The 24732-nt window shown below is 46.7% G+C and overlaps 2 protein-coding genes across 4 annotated transcripts in view; both read left to right on the forward strand.

Moving 5' to 3' along the window:
- Positions 1-4429, forward strand: part of CERS3 (ceramide synthase 3) — a 57420-nt gene extending 52991 nt beyond the window's left edge. For both annotated transcript variants that reach the window (XM_088656892.1, XM_035130782.3), the window contains one exon: positions 897-4429. In XM_088656892.1, coding sequence (XP_088513018.1) covers positions 897-1022 — 126 coding nt within the window. In that variant the 3' untranslated portion in view covers positions 1023-4429. The remainder of the gene's footprint in view (positions 1-896) is intronic.
- A 12165-nt stretch (positions 4430-16594) lies between these two features.
- ADAMTS17 (ADAM metallopeptidase with thrombospondin type 1 motif 17) overlaps positions 16595-24732 on the forward strand; it is a 167607-nt gene continuing 159469 nt past the window's right edge. For both annotated transcript variants that reach the window (XM_035130683.3, XM_035130684.3), the window contains exons 1-2: positions 16595-16936; positions 20502-20869. In XM_035130683.3, coding sequence (XP_034986574.1) covers positions 16852-16936; positions 20502-20869 — 453 coding nt within the window. In that variant the 5' untranslated portion in view covers positions 16595-16851. The remainder of the gene's footprint in view (positions 16937-20501; positions 20870-24732) is intronic.

Here is a 24732-nt window from a genome sequence, read left to right on the forward strand (position 1 = left end):
CACAAGGGCTTACTTTTGAGTAGAGATGCATGGGATTGCACTGATGTTGCTTGGAAAAGACTGAAATGGAAGCACTGGGAATATTTCCTCCTGCAAGAGATTGGTGGATGGAACTTGCTTCACTTTTAAAGTGCAATGGTAGAGTCGCACAGCTATTTCACACAGCTATGGGTGTTCACTGGGAGAAATTCAGACTTAAACACTGATGAATTTTCAAATGCCTGTGAACATGTGGAGAACTGAACATAAGAATGGAAAAATGAGAAACTGAGGGAAACTGAAATTGACAGTTGCCCAGCCCTGAGGGGTACTGGTGAGACAATGACAATGTACTGGTACTGCTACACTCACTGTCCCTCTGCATCCTACTTGTTCATGAGAGTTCCAGTTTTACATGATTCAGTTCTTACAACTGAGTAACTCTGTATAGGTGTGGGAATTTCCTGCTGCTCAAGGGCAGAAAAAATGACACAGATCCATTTGAACGGTTTACCATGTTACCTCTCCTTTCTGACCCAAAGGCCTTTGCTCCCCCTGACCTGTTTTTTCTTCTCCTCCTCCTCTGTATTTTCTACCAAATTATTCTTTGTTCTCAAGCACCTTTGGCCTCTGTTTTAGTGCAATGTAACCTGGGACGATGTAATTGAATCTGTACATTGAGTTTCTAAACGTGAGGATTCCAGTGTAGGGTGCAGATTTGGCGCGAGTGTTTTCAGATCAGTTTCAACCTCTGATTTGCCACCTCTTTCTTGAATCAAAGTAGCCTGTTTCCATTCCTTCTGAACAACAGCCCATGTCCTTTCGTTTAACTATATGTTCTGCTGCCGTCAGCAGAAGGATGTGTGTGTTGGCATCTGTGAATGTTGACTAATACTCTTCCTCCCCTCCCCACTTAGCACGTGAAAGATGAAAGGAGTGATGAAGAAGAAGAAGATTCTTTCAGTGATGTCGAAGAGGAGTGCATCAAAAACGGAAGCAAGAATGGATTGAGCCACCCTCTCCTAAACAACAATAATCATTAGCGTGTTGCCAGCGCCTTCTCCTTGGGGTGCTGTTTGCTGCGCCTGAAACCCATTCTACAGTAGAGAGCTTAGCGTCAACATCTTAACTGGAGTCCATGATTGATTTTATTGCCGGCCAGTTGAGCTGGAAGAGAGCCCAGTTTCTTAAAAGAGCAAGAATAATTTGCTTAACTCGACAAAATGTGTTTAATGGGCCACTTTCTAACACACTGCATACGGGTACATGGCAATCCTGACCTTTTCAACTCTTGAGAATTCTCAAGGATCGCCAAACAGTCTTGGAGTGTCATCGTTTCAAACCGAGCTGCTCACACACTTAGAATTTGATAAGCGCTTTAAACAGTTTTGCCGAGTCTCTAATAATGTTTTAACATGGTTTCATAAGTGCGGAGTTTTATGTGATGGAAGTTGTTGCCACCAGAATTTTTTCAGTAAGGCATTAGGCCATCTTTGTTGAGTTTCAAGCCTTTTATTGGTTGATTGCTTACCTGAGAATTGCTTCTAATTCTTTCTTGGGAGGGTTAACCTTAGGAAGAGACAGCGCGGACCAAACTCTACCAAGGTTCTTTTTCTCCAGAATTGACCATTAAGCCACTCTGGGAATTGTTGTTAAGTTGGTTTGTTACTTGATGGTAGAAGCACAAGAAGTTGTGGGAGGGCCCAGCGGCCACCCTGTGTGTGGGGAGCTTGAGAACATAGGAAGACTGAGTCAGGTCTATCTTGCTCAGCATTGTCTACATAGCAGTTCTCCAGAGTTTCAGATAGGATTCTTTTCCCCATTTTACCAAGAGATGCCGGGCATTGGACTTGGGGCCTTTTTCATGTAAGGCAAATGCCATACCATGGAGCTACAGGCCTTCTCTGCCCTGGAAGATGGTCCAAATGGCTTATCTGGTGGCTTACCACACAGTGGCTGCATGGAGAGCTGGGAGCTCCTGGTCCTAGCCCAGGTGGTTCCTGACAGCTCAGCACCACCTTCCTACCTCTTGAGTTAGAGATTCCTTGCTGGGCCCCCAGCAGCCTTGTGCAAATTGTGGGTGGCAGTGATCCCATGCATAGATCATTCTGGAGTTGAAGGGCATGGAAGGCCTTGGGTTGGGCTATATTGCTTCTTTCTCAGCTCAGCTGTGCCAAGTGGGAATTGTATTTTTTATTTTTTTTAGGAAAGCAGCTCATTTGATGATGCCTTGAAATCCTATAAAGAATTCCTCTTCCTTTATGTTTTTGTTACACTGCTTTGCAGTGAGGTGTCCATTGAAGCCTGCTGCTTTCTCTCTCTAAAAAAAATATATCCTCCAAGAAACCAAGTAACACATCTGGAGTCCACGACTGCCTCTGTTTCAGGTTGGCCCATTAATAATAAGAATAATAAGAATAATTTATTATTTATACTCTGCCCATCTGGCTGGGTTTCCCCAGCCACTCTGGGCAGCTCCCAACCGAATATTAAAAATATGATAAAAGATCAAATATTAAAAACTTCCCTAAACAGGGGTGCCTTCAGATGTCTTCTAAAAGTCAGATAGTTGTTTATTTCCTTGACATCTGATGGGAGGGCACCACTACCGAGAAGGCCCTCCTCTGCCCGGTTCCCTGTAGCTTCACTTCTTGCAGTGAGGAAACTGCCAGAAGTCCCTCTGCACTGGACCTCGGTGTCCAGGTTGAATGATGGGGGTGGAGACGCTACTTCGGGTATACTGGGCCGAGGCCGTTTAGGGCTTTAATGGTCAGCACCAATACTTTGAATTGTGCTCGGAAATGTACTGGGAGCCAATGTAGGTCTTTCAGGACTGGTGTTGTATGGTCTCAGCCATTGAATTATAGGCAGAAGAAAGCTTAGAAAAGAAAGGTGAGCAACTGTTACATATGACAAGAGTCAGTTAAAATAATGGATTATGCGCAGAAAATTGAGACCAAACCAGTGGAGGATGGTCCATTAGGGCAAATGGGGCACTGCCCTACAAACCTTACTGTGTCCTCAGCTAGCCCTCACCTTCTTGTTTTCAACTGGTAAGGGACTGGCTCTGCCTGTCAATGACTTTGGTGCCACCTATTGTCTCCCATTCCCACTGGGCACCAGCAACCACTTTGCCAAACAACTGCCCAGTGCATGAGACACCACTTAGTGAAACTTCACTGACTCCTACTTTAGAATTGGCCTCTTCTCAATTTTGCATCGTCTCTGCTCCAAAGTGCAGAGGAAACCAAAGTTCCTGAGGAAACCAGAAATAATTATTCTGAGGTTACACAATTAATCCCCCAAGAGATTCCACAGGTGGCGTCTCCCCAACCCCCAACTCATTTGGCTGCTTATCTGGTAGGGAGAAAGGACAGCAGCAATTTCTGGATCAGCCTTCTCCGATCTGGTGCCCTGAAATCTTTTTGGACTAGAACTACTATCAGCCCCAGATTTGGGAAGGCTGAGCTAGAGGAACAGTACTATTGGTTCTGTATTCGTGACTTTATCCCCCCCTCCCCATTTGAACCGCACAAGTGTTGTAAAACCTCTCCTCTTTGGTCTGGGAGGGGGCTGGATGTGTGTGTATTCTCTATGTATAAATTGCAACGTCACCTACCTGTTAACATGTGTACGTATTTATTTATATATTTACCTCTGCCTTTATATGAAAATGCCCAGGGAGTTGCTTCTTTGCTACATTCAAGAGAGCTAGGACTAGCCTTATTGATGGACCAATCCTAGGTGGAAACCTAGGACCACCATTTGCAAGGAGCTATCACTTCTTAGCAATGACTTGGTGTATTCAGTTCTGTCACTGACTGTCAGCTGGGAATGAAAGAGGGGCAGAAAGGAAACGGGTCAGGAAACAGCCCTGAACTCCTGTCTCAGCAGCAGCAGCAGCACCAGATGGATTGATGAGGAGCCTTGTGGAAGTGGCCAGCATCTGAGACCGGGTGAACAGCAAGTAGCCTGTAGGACCAGTGACTGGTTGGGGAAGGACCGTAGCTCAGTCGCAGAGCACTCATTCTGCACACAGAAAGGCTCAGATTCAATCTCCAGCATGTTCAGGTAGGGCTGGTGAAAGTATTTTGCTTGAAACCTTGGAGAGCTACTGCCAGCCGTTGAAGGCAAAAACTGAGCAAGATAGGCCAGGATCAGGCAGCTTCCTATGAAGAGAAGGGGCGAGCCAGGGATCTTGAGCCTTGTGCTACTGTGTATTAGAAAAATGGGTGGGTGTGAAAGAGGGCCCCACCAGGGCCTGGCAAGGCTGCTTGTCCAAATAGGATCGGTGAGGAGAACAGAGGGGTCAAGGAATACCAGGATCCAGTGCAGATATGGACATGCAGTCTGTGGGTGGGTGGAAGTTATTATTCCTTTAAGACTTCAGGATGTTGTACTTGAGGTTCCAGTACAGAGACTGGTTTTTCAATAAACCTTTTTAAAAATGTGTTGTCTCATCTTCTTTGTGTTACATCAGTTCCATTGTAATGATGATAGCCTGGTTTAGTTTTTTTTAATGAATGGTTTCCAGTAAAATACCTGATACATGATTTTGCAATAAGAACATCAGCAATTAAAAACAACTCCATATGTTTTTTTTAAAAAAAAACCATAATAAGAAAATAAAGAACCACCTGGTGTGTAGTGGGGGTAATTGCAAAGGGAAGGAGCCACCACACTAAAGGCCCCATTTCTATACAATACATACAGGATACTTCCTGATGAGATTCTATCTGCCCTTTCCTGCAGAGTGGAATGATTTGGGGGGGCATATAATGGGTGAGATGATATTTTAAATGGTGGCAATTAGAGTTTAAATGTATCAGCAGAAGTTTGAACTCTGCACTGAAATCCCTGCTTGGAGGAGAACCCCAAGACCTTGACTATGGAAAATAGGAAAGCTAAGTTTATTACTGGAAATGCATGGTGGATAGGAAAGATCCTAGTTCCAGCTAATTCAAGTGGAGATTGCCTTACCCCAGACCCTCCAAGTGTTCCTATTCAGGGACAGTCCCGGATTTACAGAAGCTGTCCCAGTTTCTGATTGGATCCCAGAATGTCCCACTTTCCCTCAGGATGTCCCTATTTTCATCAGAAATATGTTAGAGCAGGCATCCCCAAACTGCGGCCCTCCAGATGTTTTGGCCTACAACTCCCATGATCCCTAGCTAAGAAGACCAGTGGTCAGGGATGATGGGAATTGTAGTCTGAAACATCTGGAGGGCCAAAGTTTGGGGGTGCCTGTGTTAGAGGGTATGTTACCCCACATTTGGCTGATTGACATATCAGCAGAATGGGCACTAATACAATTGCCACCACTACAGGTCTTTATATACTAATAGTAACCTTGCCTGGTATCGTATCGGCAACCAGGGCAGATCTCTGAGCACAGGTGTTATATGCTGACAAGGCCTCATTCCTGTCAGCAGTCATGTTGCAGCATTCTACACTAACTGCAGCTTCTGGATCTGTCCTGAACCCCTGGCCTACCTGGCAGCAAGTCAGTGTGTCAAATCCAAAGTTCAAAGACCAGGGGTCAATCCACACAAGTCCAAAGGTCAGGAAACACAGTCCGGAGTCAAACCCAAAGCATGGTCCCATAGAAGTCCAGGAGCATTCAAGTCAACGTCCCTCAACAGGGCAGCTGAGCAGACCCCTCAGCTCTGCTTCACTTGTGTACTTTGCATGCTGATTGCAACATCTGGGCTTGATGAGGCAGGTGACACTCACCTGTTCCAAGCCTACTCCAGCTGAGGAATCACACACCTCTTCCCAGAGCTAGCGAGCCCCACCTGGCCAGCTAGGGAGCTGGGCTGTGGGCCATTGCTCTCCTCTGCCTCCTGGAGCCCATTGCTCCCTACTTCTCAGAGCCTGCAGTGTTCTGCTGCTCTGGTTCCTGTGCACTGACACCCAGCCCTTCGCTATCCTCCGTCACTCTGTGAGTACTTCTGTCCCCACCCCCTGCTTGCCCCGGTGTGTCCTAAGGGGTGTAGCCAGGATCCTCTTCCTCCTCCCTGTTGTCCTGACAGTTCCTGTAGGACTGCCATATGCCTGGAATTTCCCAGACATAAGCAGTGTCCGGGTGAAAATTGCTGAAATGTCCAGGAAGATTTTGGGGCAAAAAAAAAGCTTAACAATTTTTGTGTCCGGATTTTGACTTTTTGAAATATGGCAACCCTAAATTCATGACAATATCAAATCTTACAGTACAATCCAAATAATGAACCAAGACAGAGAACTTCTTCAATATACTGTATCATGGTTTGTTTATGTGCTAGAGATGAAGGAGGAATTCAGTTCAGATGTTAATGTAAACTTACCTAATCTCCACTTCCTAAATCACAGCTATCTTTTGAAATTCATACTCCTCTAAAATTTGCAATGCTGCTCTCCAGCCAAAAGATGTATACTATTTTTTTTTAAAGTATATTGAGGGAACGTGTGGATGAAAGTTCATATATGAGAAAAAATTGTTGTTGTTTAGTCGTTTAGTCGTGTCCGACTCTTTGTGACCCCATGGACCATAGCACGCCCGGCACTCCTGTCTTCCACTGCCTCCCGCAGTTTGGTCAAACTCATATTCGTAGCTTTGAGAACACTGTCCAACCATCTCGTCCTCTGTCGTCCCCTTCTCCTAGTGCCCTCAATCTTTCCCAACATCAGGGTCTTTTCCAGGGAGTCTTCTTTTCTCATGAGGTGGCCAAAGTATTGGAGCCTCAGCTTCACGATCTGTCCTTCCAGTGAGCACTCAGGGCTGATTTCCTTCAGAATGGATAGGTTTGATCTTCTTGCAGTCCATGGGACTCTCAAGAGTCTCTTCCAGCACCATAATTCAAAAGCATCAATTCTTCGGCGATCAGCCTTCTTTATGGTCCAGCTCTCACTTCCATACATCACTACTGGGAAAACCATAGCTTTAACTATACGGACCTTTGTAGGCAAGGTGATGTCTCTGCTTTTTAAGATGCTGTCTAGGTTTGTCATTGCTTTTCTCCCAAGAAGCAGGCGTCTTTTAATTTCGTGACTGCTGTCACCATCTGCAGTGATCAAGGAGCCCAAGAAAGTAAAATCTCTCACTGCCTCCATTTCTTCCCCTTCTATTTGCCAGGAGGCGATGGGACCAGTGGCCATGATCTTGGTTTTTTTGATGTTGAGCTTCAGACCATATTTTGCACTCTCCTCTTTTACCCTCATTAAAAGGTTCTTTAATTCCTCCTCCCTTTCTGCCATCAAGGTTGTGTCATCTGCATATCTGAGGTTGTTGATATTTCTTCCAGCAATCTTAATTCCGGCTTGGGATTCATCTAGTCCATGTATTATAATTTAGATTTCCCATTGAGTTATCCAAAAACAAAGGGGAATATGTGAGTTTTGGCGTTATGCATGTCCCAAACTGTGAAGGAGGGAAAGGTAAAGAAATTGCATTTTGCTGATTTTGAAAGAAAAACAGGGTCTCCACAGGGGTTTGTTGCCTAGTTCCTTCAGCTGCAGATGCTCAGACAATGAGTTGACCATTAGTGATAGAAGTATTTAAAGCACATGAATAGAAGATCCCTAAGGATGCATATATTGTTGAACACCTACAAAAAAGCCAGAGGTGATGACCACGAGCTGGAACTATTAAAAAATGGTTTCAGAAGAATTATGGTACTTAAAAACGCAGCCATGCACCAAAATGTATGAAAATCATACATGAAGAGGCCCACTTTCCACACCATGTAAACAGTAAACATGAGAGAGTACAGTCTCTCATATTAACACGGCTTAGCCTTGCTTAGAACTTTGCCTCAGGGAATATTTAAACTATGGAACTCACTTCCACAGGAGACAGATATGCCACCAATTTGGATGGCTTTAAAAAAACACAAAACGGATTCAACATATTTGTGGAGGAGAGGACTATCAAAGGCTACTAGCCACGATGGCTGTGCTCTGCCTCCATGGTTGAAGGCAGTAATGCTTCTGAACATCAGTTGCTGGAAGCTATAGAAGGGGAGAGTGCTCTTGTGCTTGAAGCTCTGCTTGAAGGTTTCCCACAGGCATCTGGTTGGCCACTGTGAGAACAGGATGTTGCACTAATTGGGTCATTGGCCCGATCCAGTAGGCTTTTACGTTCTTCGCCTCAATGCACCTTCGCTTGCCTGAGGCCTTTCATCCCCAATGGACTCCTCAATCTGAACTGTGGCTTCTGCTAGCTATTGGCGATCCAGCCATTGGTGTTGGCAGCATGCATAACAGAGCAGTTGCAACAGACCAAAAGTGGTGATGGGAACAGGGTTGGAGGTGGGACTACAGCTTCTGGATGGATGGGACTTGAAGTTCAACCATACCTGGAGACGGATACTATAGGACTACAGCTTCTGGATGGATGGGACTTGAAGTTCAACCACACCTGGACACAGATACTATAGGACTACAGCTCCTGGGTGGATGGGATTTGGAGTTCAACCACACCTGGAGACGGATACTATAGGACTACAGCTCCTGGATGGATGGGACTTGAAGTTCAACCACACCTGGAGACGGATACTATAGGACTACAGCTCCTGGGTGGATGGGATTTGGAGTTCAACCACACCTGGAGACGGATACTATAGGACTACAGCTCCTGGATGGATGGGACTTGAAGTTCAACCACACCTGGACATGGATACTATAGGACTACAGCTCTTGGGTGGATGGGATTTGGAGTTCAACCACATCTGGAGAACCACAGGAGCCCCGTGCCTGGTTTAAAGCCTCCAACTTAAACTGCAGCGATGAGATTTGAGGTGGGGGTGGGAACTGGCAAGTACTCTAGGACCCCCTGCAAGGGAGAAAAGGGGGGCAACCTTTCTGCTTTCCACCCTGTCTTCTAAGTCAGCCTAGGTATTAAGCAGCAGAGAGGAAGTGAAGACCTTGACGTTAATCCCTTGTCAAAGAGTGGGATTCCCAATCAAAGAGATGCGGAGATCAAAGGCACCTAATCTCCCTCCTCCCTGACCACAGAGGACTCCAGTAGGGTTCTGAAAGTTTATTTAGCTGACAGCCCCTCTCCCCCCCCCTCAACAGGATTACTGGAGGCTGTGGGTTTATTAGAAGGTGAGGCCAAAGAAAGTGGCCTGAGCTTCAACATATGACTTCTCCTCTCTGCCCACTCTGAACGTGAAGTCATAACAATCTGCTATAGGGGCAACATTGCTGATGTTCGGTTGCTCCCAACTCCCCCCCCCCCCAGCGGAGAAGATATATCATCTATTTACTCAGCTAGCAACTTCCCCATTCGCCCTGCTTTTTGCTCAGCTGTCAATTGTTTGTGGGGCTCTGCCTCCCTTTTCCTCATTCTTCATTCATTGCAAGTTCAAAAGGCGTCCCACGGAATAAGAAGGCACCAAATGCAGCAAGCTTTGGCTTTGATGTTCAGGAGGCGCATTTTCATTCCGAGGGCTCAAGTATTTTGGGAGGCCACTGGGTAAGGCTCACCTGACCTTCTGGTGGTGGTGATGATGATGATGAATCATAGAATCATAGAGCTGGAAGAGACCACAAGGGCCATCCAGTCCAACCCCCTGCCAAGCAGGAAACACCATCAAAGCATTCCTGACAGATGGCTGTCAAGCCTCCGCTTAAAGACTTCCAAAGAAGGAGACTCCACCGCACTCCTTGGCAGCAAATTCCACTGTCGAACAGCTCTTACTGTCAGGAAGTTCTTCCTAATGTTTAGGTGGAATCTTCTTTCTTGTAGTTTGAATCCATTGCTCCATGTCCGCTTCTCTGGAGCAGCAGAAAACAACCTTTCTCCCTCCTCTATATGGCATCCTTTAATATATTTGAAAATGGCTATCATATCACCCTTTACCCTTCTCTTCTGCAGGCTAAACATGCCCAGCTCCCTAAGCCGTTCCTCATAAGGCATCGTTTCCAGGCCTTTGACCATTAAGACACTATTTTGGCTTTGTACTGTACATGTTTTGTCTCAAGCCGGGACCCCCCCTCAAGTATCAAGAGTCTTTGCTATCAGTCACCCTCCCCTCTGTTTCTGATATCCCTGCTCAGACGGCCACTTCTAGGAGGCAAAAATGGCACCACCCACCCCAACACATAGCCGGTGGCGGAGGAAGCATCAACAGCCTCAGGGGGGAACCCTAAGTTTTGCAGAGGTAGAATTAAAGGGGGGGAGACTCCAAAACTGCCCAATTAAAAACTGTGTGATCGGTCACCACAGACTGATGACTGCTGTTTTGTTGTTGTTTTACCTATCACATTTATATCTCACTTTTCCTTCAAGGAGCTCAGGTGGCCCACATGGTTCTCTCCCTCCCCGTTTTATTCCTCACAACAGCCCTGTGAAGTAGGTTAGGCTAAGAGCCAGTAACTGGCCCAAGGTCATCCAATGAGCTTCATGGCCAATTGGGAATTTGAACCCTAGGTTTCCCAGGTCCTAGTCCAATACTCTAATCACTACACCACACTGGCTCTCTTTAGCATCACCCAGTGGAACAGCCACAATGCAAGAAATCAGCCAAAGAATGGGCTATTGACTTCACATTAATATTTGAAAAATATTTTTCCCCTGTTCCACTCTCATCCTCTGCATTTGGTTCATACTGCCTTCTCCTTCACCAATCAGTTCCTCAATTTGTTGCCTACTCTGAACCATTACTTAAGCAACTTTGCCTCGTGGATCTCTGACTCCCAGCACCCTTCCTTTCCAGGATCACTGTCCTTTGCCTGAGCCACAAAGCTGCTCTTGCCTCTGTGAATTTTAAATCTCAGCCAGACCAACAACAGTCTCTTCCCTCATAGTTACTGGACAGTGGAGATTGTCAGCTTTGTTCCTTGAACACTTAGAATGTTTGCGAACACTTTGTCATCACAGAAGCTCAGCCAACCAGTGCAAAAGGTTTCACGACCAACAGCACAGTGCACTATATTTTTTATTTTCAGTATCTGGCTATATAAGAATTTTAATTGCAATTGGATCGTGCTTTATCAGTATTTATTTACTGGTCCTAAAATGTCTATCCTACTTTCCCCCACCAATTGAGATGCTTAAAGCGGTTAACCCTATATAGCAAACAAACAACTTCCAAAGTAAAAAGAAGAAGAAGAAGGCACAATCCCCATCCCAGAAACAATCATATTATTATTAAAATGTATACATTGCTCTTCATCATAGGATCAAAGGGCAATTTACAGCATAAAAACACAGAAACACCTAACACGTTAACAAACAAAAACAATAATCCTCAACACCACCACAGTTTAAAAAGCATAGATTGTTTAATCAGCCAAAGGCCTGACTGAAGAACAATGGCACCTAAAGATATGTAATGAAGGCGCCTAGCAAGCCTCCCTGGGGAGAGCATTCCACAAACCGGGAGCCACCACAGAAAAAGCCCGTTCTCGGGTTGCTGCCCTACAGACCTCTTGTGCAGAGGGCACACGAAGAAGGGTATCATCTGAAGAAGGGCCTCAGGTGATGAATGCAGGGTCCAGGTCAGTTCATATGGGGTCTTTAGCTGTTTAAGGCTTTATAGGTCAAATACAGCACTTTGAACTGGGCCTGGAAACTAACTGGCAGCCAGTGCAGTATTGGTGCCATTTGCTAATAATATCCCATCCTCCTCCTATTGCTGTTGGTCTGCTTTGAATTAAACTCTATTCAGGCAAAGGGGACTTACTCCACATAAGTGTGTGTAGGATTGCAGCCTCAGTACCAGTTTTGGTATTGCTAAAAATGATCACTAGGTGGCGGTAGAGTCACACTTCTCTGTATAGGAGAAGGCGAGGACCATGCTTAAGGGACTATGGTGAAGAAAACACCCCCCATCTCCATTTACTTTGTAACAAATGACTGTCAGGATGCATAATGGAATCTGCCAGGTTGCCCCCAAACACTATGAAACATTCCCCTTTCCTAGGGGCCTGATCCTGGCGAGCCTCCAGATGTTGCTGGACTGTGACTACTGTAGCCATCATTGGCCATCTGGGAATTGGACTTAAATGACACCTGGAGGTCTCCCTACCCCTGCAAACTTCGCTGCCTTTATATCACCTGGATATGCACATTTGTTTACAGGCAACACATTATGCAAATACATGTACTCATTTAATACATGCATTGTCCTCAATTTGAACAAATTTCCTTGATTTGAACAACGTATCTTGAGCCCAGTTTTGCATAATTACGATTGCAAGTGACCAGAACTGATAGTGTCGTGGTAGTGGAGAAGAAAGGAGAGAGGTACAGCGAAACATTTAATTAGTATTGTCAAGTAAACAGAGGCAACAAAGAAGAGAGATGTAGCTTGGCCAAGCTCAGAGGTCACTGCAAAATCTTGTCAACACTGACTCTGGGTTTTCAAACCTATCTACACATCCATAAGAACCAAACATCTTTTATTGATACAAAATAGAAATTGTGGTGTACTTCCCATACTGCCCCCCCTCCAAATCATCCAGAAGATGGCCAACTCTGATTATAGGTCTGAGTCTTTGGTTATTATAGACTAGCCCGCCACGACTGCTTTATAGGATGAAATGAGCAACACACCATGTAGAGTTAATTATAGGTAGAATTCATTGGGCTGTCAGCAGTCCGTCCAATTTTATTAATTGGCGAACCAGGCTTTCTCTTAAAGGTTTGTTTGTGCCGGCCTTCCACAACCCACGTTTTGAACTACAACTTCCATCATTCCCAGCCAGCACAGGAAATCAGATCAGGAGATAAGGTTGCAGGGTCTGGCGGGCCAAAGCTGGTCCACAGGCCAGAGGCTAGCTAGCTGCTGCTGGTCTATACTATATTAGTTTAAAACAGGCTCAAAGCTTAGTAATCAACACAACTCCCAATCCAGGAGATCTGGGTGTTGTATTTCTGCGACGATCTAGGGATCTTTGGACAGAATTCACACCCTAGCTCTGGTTTGAACCAGAGTGGTTTAACCATCAATCCCTCCTCCCAGGGAACTCTGGGAATTATAACTCGCTGAGAGGAATAGGGCGTAGGGTTGCCATATTTTGAAGAGCAAAAAAGAGGACACATTTGCCCACTTCTACTTTTAAGTGTGGATCGCTATGATGACTCTCATTTTACACTCATGAGAAAAGGCATCAAGTCATGACTATGTTGCCATGTGTTTGTTCTCTAGGAAGGCCACAAAAATCAACCAGCTAGCAGACAAGAGCATTTTATATGTGATGCCTAAGTGTTTTTTAGGGTTGACAGCAAGCTCTGTGCTACCCAGATGATTTTGCCTGGGATGATCAGCACCATTTTGCTGCCTAGCTAAAATGGGCAGAATATCAAATAGATATGCCAAAGGTTCAATTATTCTGTATTACCCACCCACTTCGTTCAAACCATGCTTGGGAAGGACAGCTGTGGACCCCGCGACAAACCTGATGATGCAATTAGGCACACACCCCATGCACCACTAGCTCTGCAAGCTTCTTCTGCTTCCCCCAGAAACAGGGATGTGGCTGAAAGGATCCAACTTACTCTGGGTCCAGAGGCCATTCACACAACGACTGATCAGGCATCAGTCCAACGCAGATAGTGTCTCAGACTCACAAGACTTTACAAGGTGATTGTCCCAGGCCAGATCTACAGCCTTGTGCATTAAGCACAAGGACAAACATGGGTGGCTGGAGAGCATAATAACTTAATCTGCAGAAGCAAAAGTTCAACCCCATTCTCACCACGGTTGCCTGTCTTCGTTGCCTTTTCATTCAAAACTCTTCCTGCTTCAATTACTTTTTTCTGCATATTACTGCCCTATGTTCCATCACACACTTCCTTCAACCACAGGAAGGAACATGGGAAGCTGCCTCCTACTGAGACAGACAATTGGTCTAAGCTCAGTACTGTCTATACTTACTGGCTGTGGCTTTCCAGGTTTTCCCAGCCCTACCTGGAGATGCTGGGGAAGGAACCTAGGGCCACCTGAATGCAAAGCAGATGCTATATGGACCTTCCCCTGGAACCTTCAAGAGTTTCTCACACACAGGCTAAGACCATAAAGTTATTCTGCAAGTTTGTGGCAGAGATGACCTCTGAAACTACCCTGTTTCTCCTAAAATAAGACATAGCCATAAAATAAGCCATAGCAGGATTTTTAAGCATTCAAGGAATATAAGCCATACCCCGAAAATAAGACATACTGATAGGCAGTTTAACTTTGTAGGTTAAACTGTACCGTACTTAATAAAAAAATAAGACATCCCCTGAAAATAAGCCAGAGTGGTTTTTTTTTTAAGGAAAAATAATTTTAAGACGGTGTCTTATTTTCGGAGAAACACGGGTATCTTATCCCCAGGCTGCTTACCCTTTAGTTTCCCCACCTCCTGAGTTTCCTTCCAAAGCTTTCAGTCCTTAATACTGTCCCTTTCAGTCCATGGGAAGTTTCAGCCCCAGCCAAACTGCCAATGTTCCCTGCCTTCAGCGAAACTGGACAGCAGCTAATCTGTTTCAGAAGCTTCGCTGTCACAAGTACAATGCTACATAGATATCCCCTTGAGAGGAAGCCAGAGATGCTATCTGGAAGAGGGGAAGGGATGTAGGGAGGAAAGTTACTTTGATGAGCAGCCAACTTAACCCTTGCTTTCCAGGCCAAGAGCCAAAGGGATTCTTATTGCAAAGATGTCTATAACATATGCCTGATGTCTCTGAAGGCTTACTAACTTTGCAATAATGGTTGCAAAACTTGGCTTCTCTGCTGGATATTTAAAATGACAAAGAGGAATGACAGAGAGAGAGAGAGAGAGAGAGAGAGAGAGAGAGAGAGAGAGAGAGAGAATAAAATGTAGAACAAGGAGCAGTGGAAGGGTTTGTTTCCTATAAGATAACTTGAGGTGGTCAAGTAGCACCCAGAGGAGAGTGCAAGTCTGGGAGTAAAGGAAGGTCTGGGCACTAAAGCAAGGTCAGTAAATGGTTTGGGTCATGTCTGGAAATACATAGGGGAGGAAGAAGAAGTAGACAGTACTATTAGTACAAGAGAGCATACCCTCCAACACTTTGAAGACAAAATCTGGGGTGCCATCTTCCCGGATGCCCTCTTCCCATTTTTTTTATCACAAAACCTGGTGGTTGACTGCCTTGCCCCAGATCAGCTCCAGGAGCAGAGCTGGCGACGGTGTCCCAGTCTGGAGGAGAAGGCAGCTGTTGCCCTCCAGGGATCCCTTCATGCTGCATTTAGACCCCTCACAGGAGAGAACTTCATGGAGCCGTCTTCTAAACTAGCTGGAGGGTAACAGGTGAGGGAAGGTTTGGCTACAATTCCTGGCAGCAGTTCTCTGGGGATTCGAGACAGGAGTGTTTCCAAACTGTGCCTGAAGATGCCAGGGGTTGACTTCTGGATCTTCTGCATGGAGAGCACATCCTCACAGGCCCTCCATATAGCCATTACTGGATGAGCCAGGCATGATCTATCAGCCTACAGCAGCCTTCCCCAACCTGGTGCCCTCCAGCAGTTCCTCGGGTATCCTGGTTCTGAGCCATTAAGGGTCCTCCTACCTGTCCATAATTTGAGGACTGAGTCAACCTCCGTGGGCATAGCATGGTGCGTTTCTGAAGAGTTGTTCCCAGAAGCAAACTGGCAGCCAGAGAATTGGGTGGCTCTTCCTGTCATTGGCTCTGGTATCACCTACTGCTATTGCCCTACCAGTTCAAATGGGCACCAGTCACCTCTGAAAGCAGGACGCAAATAAATATTGTACACAGGCAAGCAAACTTTGAGCAGTTTACTCTTGCAGACTCCTCCAAGTCCCCAGCCTCAGAGTGTTTCTTGGTCAAAGAAGTGTTTCCCAAAAGGCTCTGCCCTGACCTCTTTCCAGTTGAAACTTAATCATTCTGGCAAGGTGACTGGAGGCAAAAGAAGGATGGCAGGGATGCAGGGCTTTTATTAGCTGGGCAAAGGAGAGAATTTTCTGCAGGTACAGCTTCTCTCTCTCTCTCTCTCTCTCTCTCTCTCTCTCTCTCTCTCTCGTGACAAACCACACACTTGCTGACAATGACATTCCTTCTCATCTACCATTAAAAACGACTACACCTAATCCGCTTGTCCTTTGAGACTGGCTTTTGTATGTAAAATAAATACTATAAAAAGGTATCCATCAACTGTACTTCATCTCCCCTCACCCTTTCCTGGTCCTGTACTGTACTTTCAACAGCTAGCTAACATGCGGAGGTGAATATCACGGCATGGCCATAAGGGTTGCCAACTTTTTTGGGCCACTCCTGTGGCTGTGCCTTTAAACAGCAGCCAGCCCAATGCACAGAAACGCAGAAGGGGAAAACCCTTTTTTTCCCCCAGGCACCTGATCTCCAAGCCAAGTAAAACGTCCCCTGCTGAACTTCTGCAGGTCAACCTGGTAGGAGAGCCCGAGATGGCAGCGCGGCTCAACCCGCCTCTGACCTAAGCGCACCTGAACCCACCAGGTTGCAAAACCAACCAACCGGCAACCGCCTCTGTAGCGCCACCTGGCGGCGGCGCTTCCCCTTCGCCCGCAACCCACGTGTACCGCTTCTCCTTTTACAACCTCGCTATTTACCCGAGTGTGTTAATTCCGACGACCAATCAGTGGGCAGGAGGTGTAGCTCCGGGAGGTTAAGCTCCAATCAGCACCTGCGAGTGAAGAAGGGAGGAGATGCTCTCTCCCTCTCTCTCCCCCGCTTCTCTCTCCCCCCCTTTCTTCCCTTTCTGTAAACCACGTTGAGTTTGTAGCGCTAATTAATTTTTCCAAAGTCTGGGAGGGCTTCGCTGCAAGTCGGGATTCCGCTGCTGCTGCTGCTGCTGCTGCCGCCATCAACGGCCCTTCTTCGCCTTCCTCCTCCTCCTCTTCTCCCTGCACCGCAGAGCTCAGTTGCGGAGGCCCCTCGGCTGCAATAAAATGTTTGACGGCTCCTTCCTGTCTCTTATATTCCCCCTTCTGTTGCGGCTGCTACTGCTGCTCTGCGGACCGGGCACCTATACAGGTAGGGTGCCTCTGCGGATCCCCCCCCCCAATCTTCTGCCTTATGTCGTCTCCCTGGATTTGACATTTTGGAAGCGGGCGCGGGGAAGGGAAGTTTGGGGGGGGCACGGACGGACTGGAATGCAAATTGCATGCATTTTAAAAACGCACACCAACCCTTCGAGATACAGTAATTTTGGGGAAGCCCCCTATTTGTTGCATCTCTCCCCCGCCCCCTTAACAAGATGCAAAAGTTTGCAAAGCCAAATGGCATGTTCGTTTCCTTCTCTCTCTTTTCCACCCTCCCTTCCGTTATATGGCTCTGGTCCCAGTTTTCCTTATCCAAAAGGATGTATCTGTTTCCAGACTTGTATATTCTTTATTCCTGGCTGGTCTTCTTGCAAACCTCCCCCCCCCTTCTCTCTCTCCCCTCTCCCCTCTCCCCTCTTTTTTAATAGGTTTGGTGAAATGTGAGTCCCCGCTCCACACTCTCCCTCCTTCCCTCTCCTTGTGTGTGTGTGTAATATCTAAAATACTTTTCTTGAACGATGCAAGAAAACTCTGGCGTTGTTCGGTTATTTATCTCCCTCCCCCACTTTCCCTTTATGCTGCACAACTAAATGAAAAGTTGTAGCTACTGGCGGCAAATAAAATTAAAAAGAGCCACCACCTCTCTCTCTCTCTCGCTCCTCTTCTCTGCCTGCAGCTGGCTCAGAACGACCAGGGCATTTGATCTGGGAATATATCTCATTTATTTATTTTATTAAGCTGCTAAATAATGGGCAGTGCATGGGATGTAGGTACAGGATATGTGAGAAGTTAAACGAAAGGTGCTGTGTCAATGACTACTGACCCTGATGGCCGGAGGCATTGTGCTTCTGAATCCCAGTTCCTGGAAACCGCAGGAGGGTAAAGAGCTGCTGCTTGTGCGCCTCCTATAAGCATTTGGCTTGCCACTGGGATAATGGGATGCTTGGCAAGATGAGCCACTGCCCTCATCCAGCAACAGACTCATCTTCCATCCTTATGATAGATAGAACTATAGAATCGTAGAGTTGGAAGGGACCCTGAGGATCATCTTCTAATCCAATCCCCTGCAATGCAGGAATATGCAGTTGTCCCATACAGGGATTGAACCTGCAACTTTGGCGTTATCAGCCCCACGTTGTAACCAAGTGAGCTATCCAAGCTTCCCTAGTAAATGGAGCTTCTGTGTTCAAAGGCAGTCTAAATTATAAGTGTCAAGATGCTGGGGGCAAATAAGAAGGGGAGGCTGGCAGATCCATGGAGGATAAGTCTACCTGTGATGAGTGCTCTAGCATGTATGTCTCTTGATGCTGGTGCTGAGAATCACAAGGGGGGAGAGAGTTGTTGCACTCTGGTCCTGCTTGCAGACTTTCTATAGGCACGTGGGTGACTACGGTGAGAACAGGATGCTGGGCTACATGGGACTTTGTGCCTGATCCAGCCTGGGCTCTGTTTATGCTCTGAGAGGCTACCGAAAGTCCCATGGGAAAGACCTAGTGCAATTGTTCCATTGGTCCATCTAGCTCACAGGATTGCATCAATACTGGTTGCTGGGATTTGCAAGCAGGGAGAGTGCTGCGGCTCTCAGGTCTCGCTTTTGAGCGTCTCACACAGGCATCTGTTTGGCCACTGTGAGAAGATGATGTTGGGCTAGGTTTGCCACACTTGTGGTCTAACTACAGCTGGAGGCCCAACTCCCACCATCCTTAGCTAGCGGGACCAGTGGTCAGGGATGATGGGCACCATAGTTCAAAAACGGTTGGAGACCCAAGTTTGGGAAACCCTTGGCTAGATAGACCTTTGGCATGGCCCAGCAAGGCTCTTGTGTTTCAGCATCATGAGTACGTTGGCTAGACAATCCTTGGCCTGACCCAGAAGTGCAGCAGAATGTGTATGAACCAAGGGAATTTAGGTAGCTCAGTTGGATAGAGCACGGTGCCAATAGCACCAAGGTTGCAGGTTCAATCCCACCATAGGACAGCTGCATATGCTTGGACTAGAGAATCCTCATCTATGATTCTTTAAATGCTAGCAGGAGACCTAAGATTCCCCACCCTAGCCTATGCTAGAGAAGAGTCCATAGGTCAGTGCTAGAGCAGTTGTTGTGCATACTTGGCACCTCCACGTAGGGCTGGGAACATGTATACTCAGGTGGCGCAATGGGTCAGTGTGTCTGGCTGTTAAACCAGAAGGTTGGTGGTTCAAGCCCACCCAAGGCAGGATTCCTGTGTTGCAGGTGCTTGGACTACATGACCCTTGAGGTCCCTTCCAACTCTACAATTTTATCGTTCTATGATTCTATCCCTTTCTTGGAACCCTTCGGAGCTACCTCTGGTCAGTGTAGACAATATCAAGCCATGTCACCTTCCTATGTTCCTTAGAGAGCCAGTGTGGTGCAACGGTCAGTTGAATTAGGGCCTGGAAGACCGCAGTTCAAACCCTACTCAGCTCTGGGTGACCTTGGGCCAGCCTACCTTCCAGGGTTGTTCTGTGGATTACATGGGGAGAACAATGTATGCCACCTGGAGCTCCTTGGAGAAAAAGATGGGATATAAATGTAATAAATAAATTAAATGCACTGCACACAGAAGGTCCCAGGTTCAAGCCTTCTCATCTTCCATTTAAAGAAAAGAGGTTCAGAGCGTTGATGACGAGAGAGAAATATTTGCCCAAGACCCTGGAGAGGCCCAGCCAGTCAGAGCAGAACAGAAATGGATGGGCAGATAGTATGGCAGCTTCCTTTGTCCATTCCTATGTGCCTTTGAGCATATGCAGAGTGCTTTCCGTCGCTGTTAAGAGTTGACAGAGTAACCACAGATGACCTCCTCCTCCTCCTTCCCCACACACCTGTGGGGAACAAAGGAGGATTAGGAACAAAGGGGGAGAAATAGGAAGGATATGACCTGAACCTAAATCTGAATCCCACCATGTCTGATTTTTTTTAAAAAAGAAAAATAGTGGGGCCATCCTTTAACACAGAGAGATGTTGTGTAATTCTGACAAAGCATCATCAAAAGATTGACAAATACAAAAAAGGATCAGTTGTAAAAAGTAGTAGTACTGAGAAAATAATAATAATAAAAATAATAATAAATGTCCAGCATTTTCAACTTCTGACCAGAGAGCTCTGCCTTCTCAGTCACAATGTACCAAAGGGGGTTGCATGTTGTTGGAGAGGGGATTCGCTCTGCATATGTGCAGAGGTGCCCTCTTCTTACAGACTCCAGTGTAAGGCTGGGAGGTTCTAGCATGGCAAAGAAGGTTCTGAAAATAGGCTTGGCTCTGGTGAGGTTGTGGTTTTAATTAAGACAGGGGTTGCGAACATCTGGCCTGTGGCCCAGCCTCACCATTTGACCCATGCAGATGCTGTATCTCAAGCCACCAACCCGACTTGGTAGATTTCATGGGGTGGCAGCCCCAAACAGGCACCTGCTTGCGTCCTTACAACTAACAGTGAATATAACCTTCTACCTGGGAGTTGGGTTATCTGGCTTGTATTGCTGATGGCTGCTGATGCTCTCCCACCCCTTTCTTTTCTCTCTGTGTGTCTCTTTTTGCAGCCAATGCGGACCTGGGTGTGGTGATCATCCCGGAGCAGGTGCCCCTTGACAAGATCCCTTCCCTGCAGGTCAGAGGGATCCACTCTGAGGAGCATAGGAAGCGACGCTCTGTGCCTCTGCAGCCTGAAGAAGAGGCCGAGGTGCTGATCGTCCGACTTCCCGCTGGGCTGGGCTCTGATCCAGGCTCTGACATCTACTTGAACCTTCGCCGAAATGGGCACTTTTTGGCACCGGGTTTCTCCGTGGAGGAAATTGGCATGGGCCGAAGAAGCCGCCGAGTGGACTTGGATCGCCTCTGCTTCTACACAGGGCACGTGCTCAACCGCAGCGCAGACTCCTTCGCTTCCCTCAGTGCCTGCGGCGGGCTGGTACTTGTCTCTGGGCGAATTTGCCCTCGATGGGCGCAGTCTGGTGTTGCGGGAGGCCGTTGTTTGGGGAAGGAGAGCCTGTGGAAGAGAGTGTTGGGTGGGGCAGGGAGTTAAGGGAGTCAAGAGACAGGAATGTGAGGTGGTGGGAGGGCCCCTGTACCTAGAAAGTGGGGAGCCTGGTCAAGCTAGGGAACAGCATTGCAAACCTCTGTTCATTCTCTTACAATTTTCATAAAAAAATTCCTTCAGTAGCACCTTAAAGACCAACTAAGTTTATATTTTGGTATGAGCTTTCGTGTGCATGCACACTTCTTCAGATACATATCTGAAGAAGTGTGCATGCACACGAAAGCTCATACCAAAATATAAACTTAGTTGGTCTTTAAGGTGCTACTGAAGGAATTTTTTTATTTTGCTTCGACTCAGACCAATACGGCTACCTACCTGTAATTACAATTTTCAGTTAGTTACAGGTTACGGTGTCAGTTTCGTACTGACAAGTGGAAGAAAAATGTAGCAGTTTGGCCTGCTTCTGATGTCAGAATTACAGCCAGCCAGCCATTCCCTTTTCAGCCACCATGTTTTCCATTTCCCCACTCCAACCCTACTCAGCAGCATTTTGTGGCTCCTGAGTAGGCTCAGTCCTCTTTAGACTGTGCCTGGGGTGCATGCCCTGGAACAGGAGGTGCTCTTAATGTTTTACTCCTGGGGCCTACTTAAGAGGGCTGACAATTGCTGAAGCCTACCAGTCTCAAAATGATGGAGGCTGGAGGTAACGTCTGGCTTAATTAGGTGGCTGTTAACTGACATGGTTTTCTATTGATCCCTAATTAGCCTTTGGTCATTGCTAAATTCTTTGCCACAGTGTTTTCCGTGTGGCAAGGAGTTCTGTAGTCTATCTTGCCTGTATTTCAAAACAAATGTTGCTCATCCTGGGGATATTGTAATATGAGTTTGCTAGAGGCTCAAAGTAAAGCACACTTACATTCAATTCCTTTTGCTGCAGTTACTCTCTCTTACTCTGTTCCTTTCTATTCTCTGTTGTTGTTGTTGTTGTTGTTGTTGTTGTTGTTGTTGTTATTGTTGTTGTTGTTGTTACTACTGCTACTACTATTTATTTATTTATTTTCAATAACTTTTGCTGTCTCTAATTTCCCTCAGCACCTCCTCAGGTCTTTTCCCCTTTGAGAAGGGAAGCCTCCCCCCTTCCCCCAAAATTTCTCTGACCCTCACCCATCTTGACTCGCCATATGGGGAGTGCTGACATTAACGTAACCATTAGCCCTGCACGGCCAGGGGACAAGATGGGCCATGGTACCATGGCTCACTAGTCGTCTCTGGCCCAGTGTTTGGGAAACTCTATGCTAAACTATTCCTCCGATGCTCCTTTGCATTGCTGGCAAAGAGGGCAGACCAGCTTCTGCTTAAAGATCTGCCCTTATGGATCGAATTGCAGAGGGAATCCTGGCTTCATTTCTGAGGAACAGCAGGGTGCTCCAAGAGCACACCTTGTAAACCAGTAGGGGGCAGAATTCTAAAATTGCTGGCTTAAAAAAAAAAGAAAAGAATCTCCAGTCTGCAGGAACAATGGCCCCTTTTGCATCTTGTCACCCTGCTAGCCCTTAGTGATGAATGAGCATTGATAGCTCAGTTGGTTAAAGCATAGTGGTGATAATGCCAAGGTTGCAGGTTCAATATGGGACAGCTGCATATTCCTGCATGGCAAGGGGGCTGGACTAGATTATCCTTCCAACTTGTATGATTTGGAGGTTGGACTTTCAGGATCCCTTCCCACTCTGTGATTCTGTGAGGCTCAGCTTGGCCTCCCAGTCTTCCAATCAGTCTTGTCACATTGTTAACTTTCTGCAATGTTTCTGTGGCTCTGTAGGAATGCCGATGAGGATGGAATTCTTCACAGCCTGTCCTCCCCACCCCACCCCTTCCCTCCCACCTCCCCACCTAATGCAGGCGTCGCCCCTCAGGGCAGGAGTGGGCGGAGCAGGGGGGGTGCTTAGTTTGGGCAGCTGTGCTGTAGACAGTCCTTAAGGAAGGAGGGGCAAGCACTGTGCCTCAGGTGAGCACCTGCTTTCAGATAATGGGATACCAGCGTCTTTTGTGATTGATGTTGGGAGCTGGAGCTGAGCACCACCAAAGGTTTCTTGAAGCTTGAAAATGAGAATGCTGCTCCCCCCCCCTCGTGAAATGCTGACAGGGTTCTCCCCCCACCTTTCCCTTGCTGCAAAGGACACTTTGTTAATCTCATTCATAAATTACCAAGCTCTTAGGGCTCTGAAGCCATCTGAAAAGTATACAATGGAACGGGGGGGGGGGGGGGAGCCACGTAAAAATATAAACTAAACGGGAATTCATTTGTAGTGGCAACTTTTATTGCTTGAGAAGTGATGGTGGTAGAAAGGGGAATTAATAACACTCTGCTGGCAGTTGGGGAAAATGTCCCGACCTCACTTACTTGGGAGTAAGCTCCTTGAATCCAGTAGGACTTACTTCTGAGTAGACATGGTCCACATCCACACCAGGCATTAAAAATGCTACCGTAGGATACCACTTTAAACAGTCATGTTCCCCCCCCAAAAAAAAACAAAATCTGGGCACTGTAGTTTAAGGGTGCTGAGAGTTCTTAGGAGACCCATTTGCCCCCTAATGCTACAATTTCCAGAGTGGTTTAACAATCAGTCCTGCTTCTCAGGGAACCCTGGGAATTGTAGCTTTGGGAGGGGACCAACTCTCAGCACCCTTAACAAATTACAGCTCCCATGTTTCCTTGGGGGAAGCTATGACTGCTTAAAGTGGTGTCACACCTCTTTAAATGTATCATCCGAATGGGACTGTGGTTAGGTTGATGGACTCTGAATTGTGGAGGGAATTTAGGAAGCTGCTGAAATCTACAATCTGGACGCCCTAACACCCTTGCCCCTGTTTTCCCTTGTTATTAAAATCGGCAAACTAAGGGTGTTGCCAAACAAAGTTAAGAGGTGCAGGTCCCCTTTGTATCCCCTATAACCTGAGCAGCACAACAAAGGTATGCAGCTCAAATTGGAAGAATCTCTATACTGATTTGAGTTAGGACCGAACCACCACCACTGACAACTGGAGAAGGAGAACTTTTTTTTGCCTAGGAGTTGAGATTCTTCTGGATCCTGATATTTCTCCAGATAATAAATCAAAATCTTAAAACAGTTCCACTTGTCTGGGGAGCTTCTGCAGCCAATTCCCCAGACTCTAAGGTAGTGGGGACCCTGGCGAGGTGTCAGATCAAAACTCTTGCTTTGGCAGGAGGGATTAACTGACCAAACAAAAGGGCATTGCAGCTGGAGGGGGGGCACAACTGGTTAAAGAGAGATCCTCCCTTGGGCCATAACATGGGTGGGTCTGAGATAACCTCCTGAGTAAACAAAACAGTGCAGAGACCAGACTGTCTTCAACAACCAGGCGCAGAAAGACATGGTGGAGAGATTTGGGCACTAGGGGAGTCATATCACAACTCCTGTTTTAGGAGGTGATAGCAAGAGCTAAGGGGAGTGTTAGAAGAAGGTAGGGGGCTGCCTCTCCCCCATGCAATCCAAGCGCTGGGTGGGAAACAGAGTGGGAAGCAGCTGTTGAGCAATCCTTTGTACATATCACTTTGAGATATTTCTCCTTTTGAACTATTTTCCCCAGCATCTGAAACATATGCAGCTGCTTTACACTGAGTCGGATCAGTGTTGTTAACTCTGAGTGACAGTCTCCTTCCGGGGCCTCAAGCAGAGGTCTTCCCCAGGCCCGCTGGCTGAGATCACGTCAGCTGGAGATGCCAGGGACGAGTATGCAATCAAAGCACTTGTTCTATCACTGGAAACCCCTTT

The sequence above is a fragment of the Zootoca vivipara genome, chromosome 13 (assembly GCF_965207765.1).
Source record: "Zootoca vivipara chromosome 13, rZooViv2.hap1.1, whole genome shotgun sequence".
Taxonomy (NCBI): domain Eukaryota; kingdom Metazoa; phylum Chordata; class Lepidosauria; order Squamata; family Lacertidae; genus Zootoca; species Zootoca vivipara.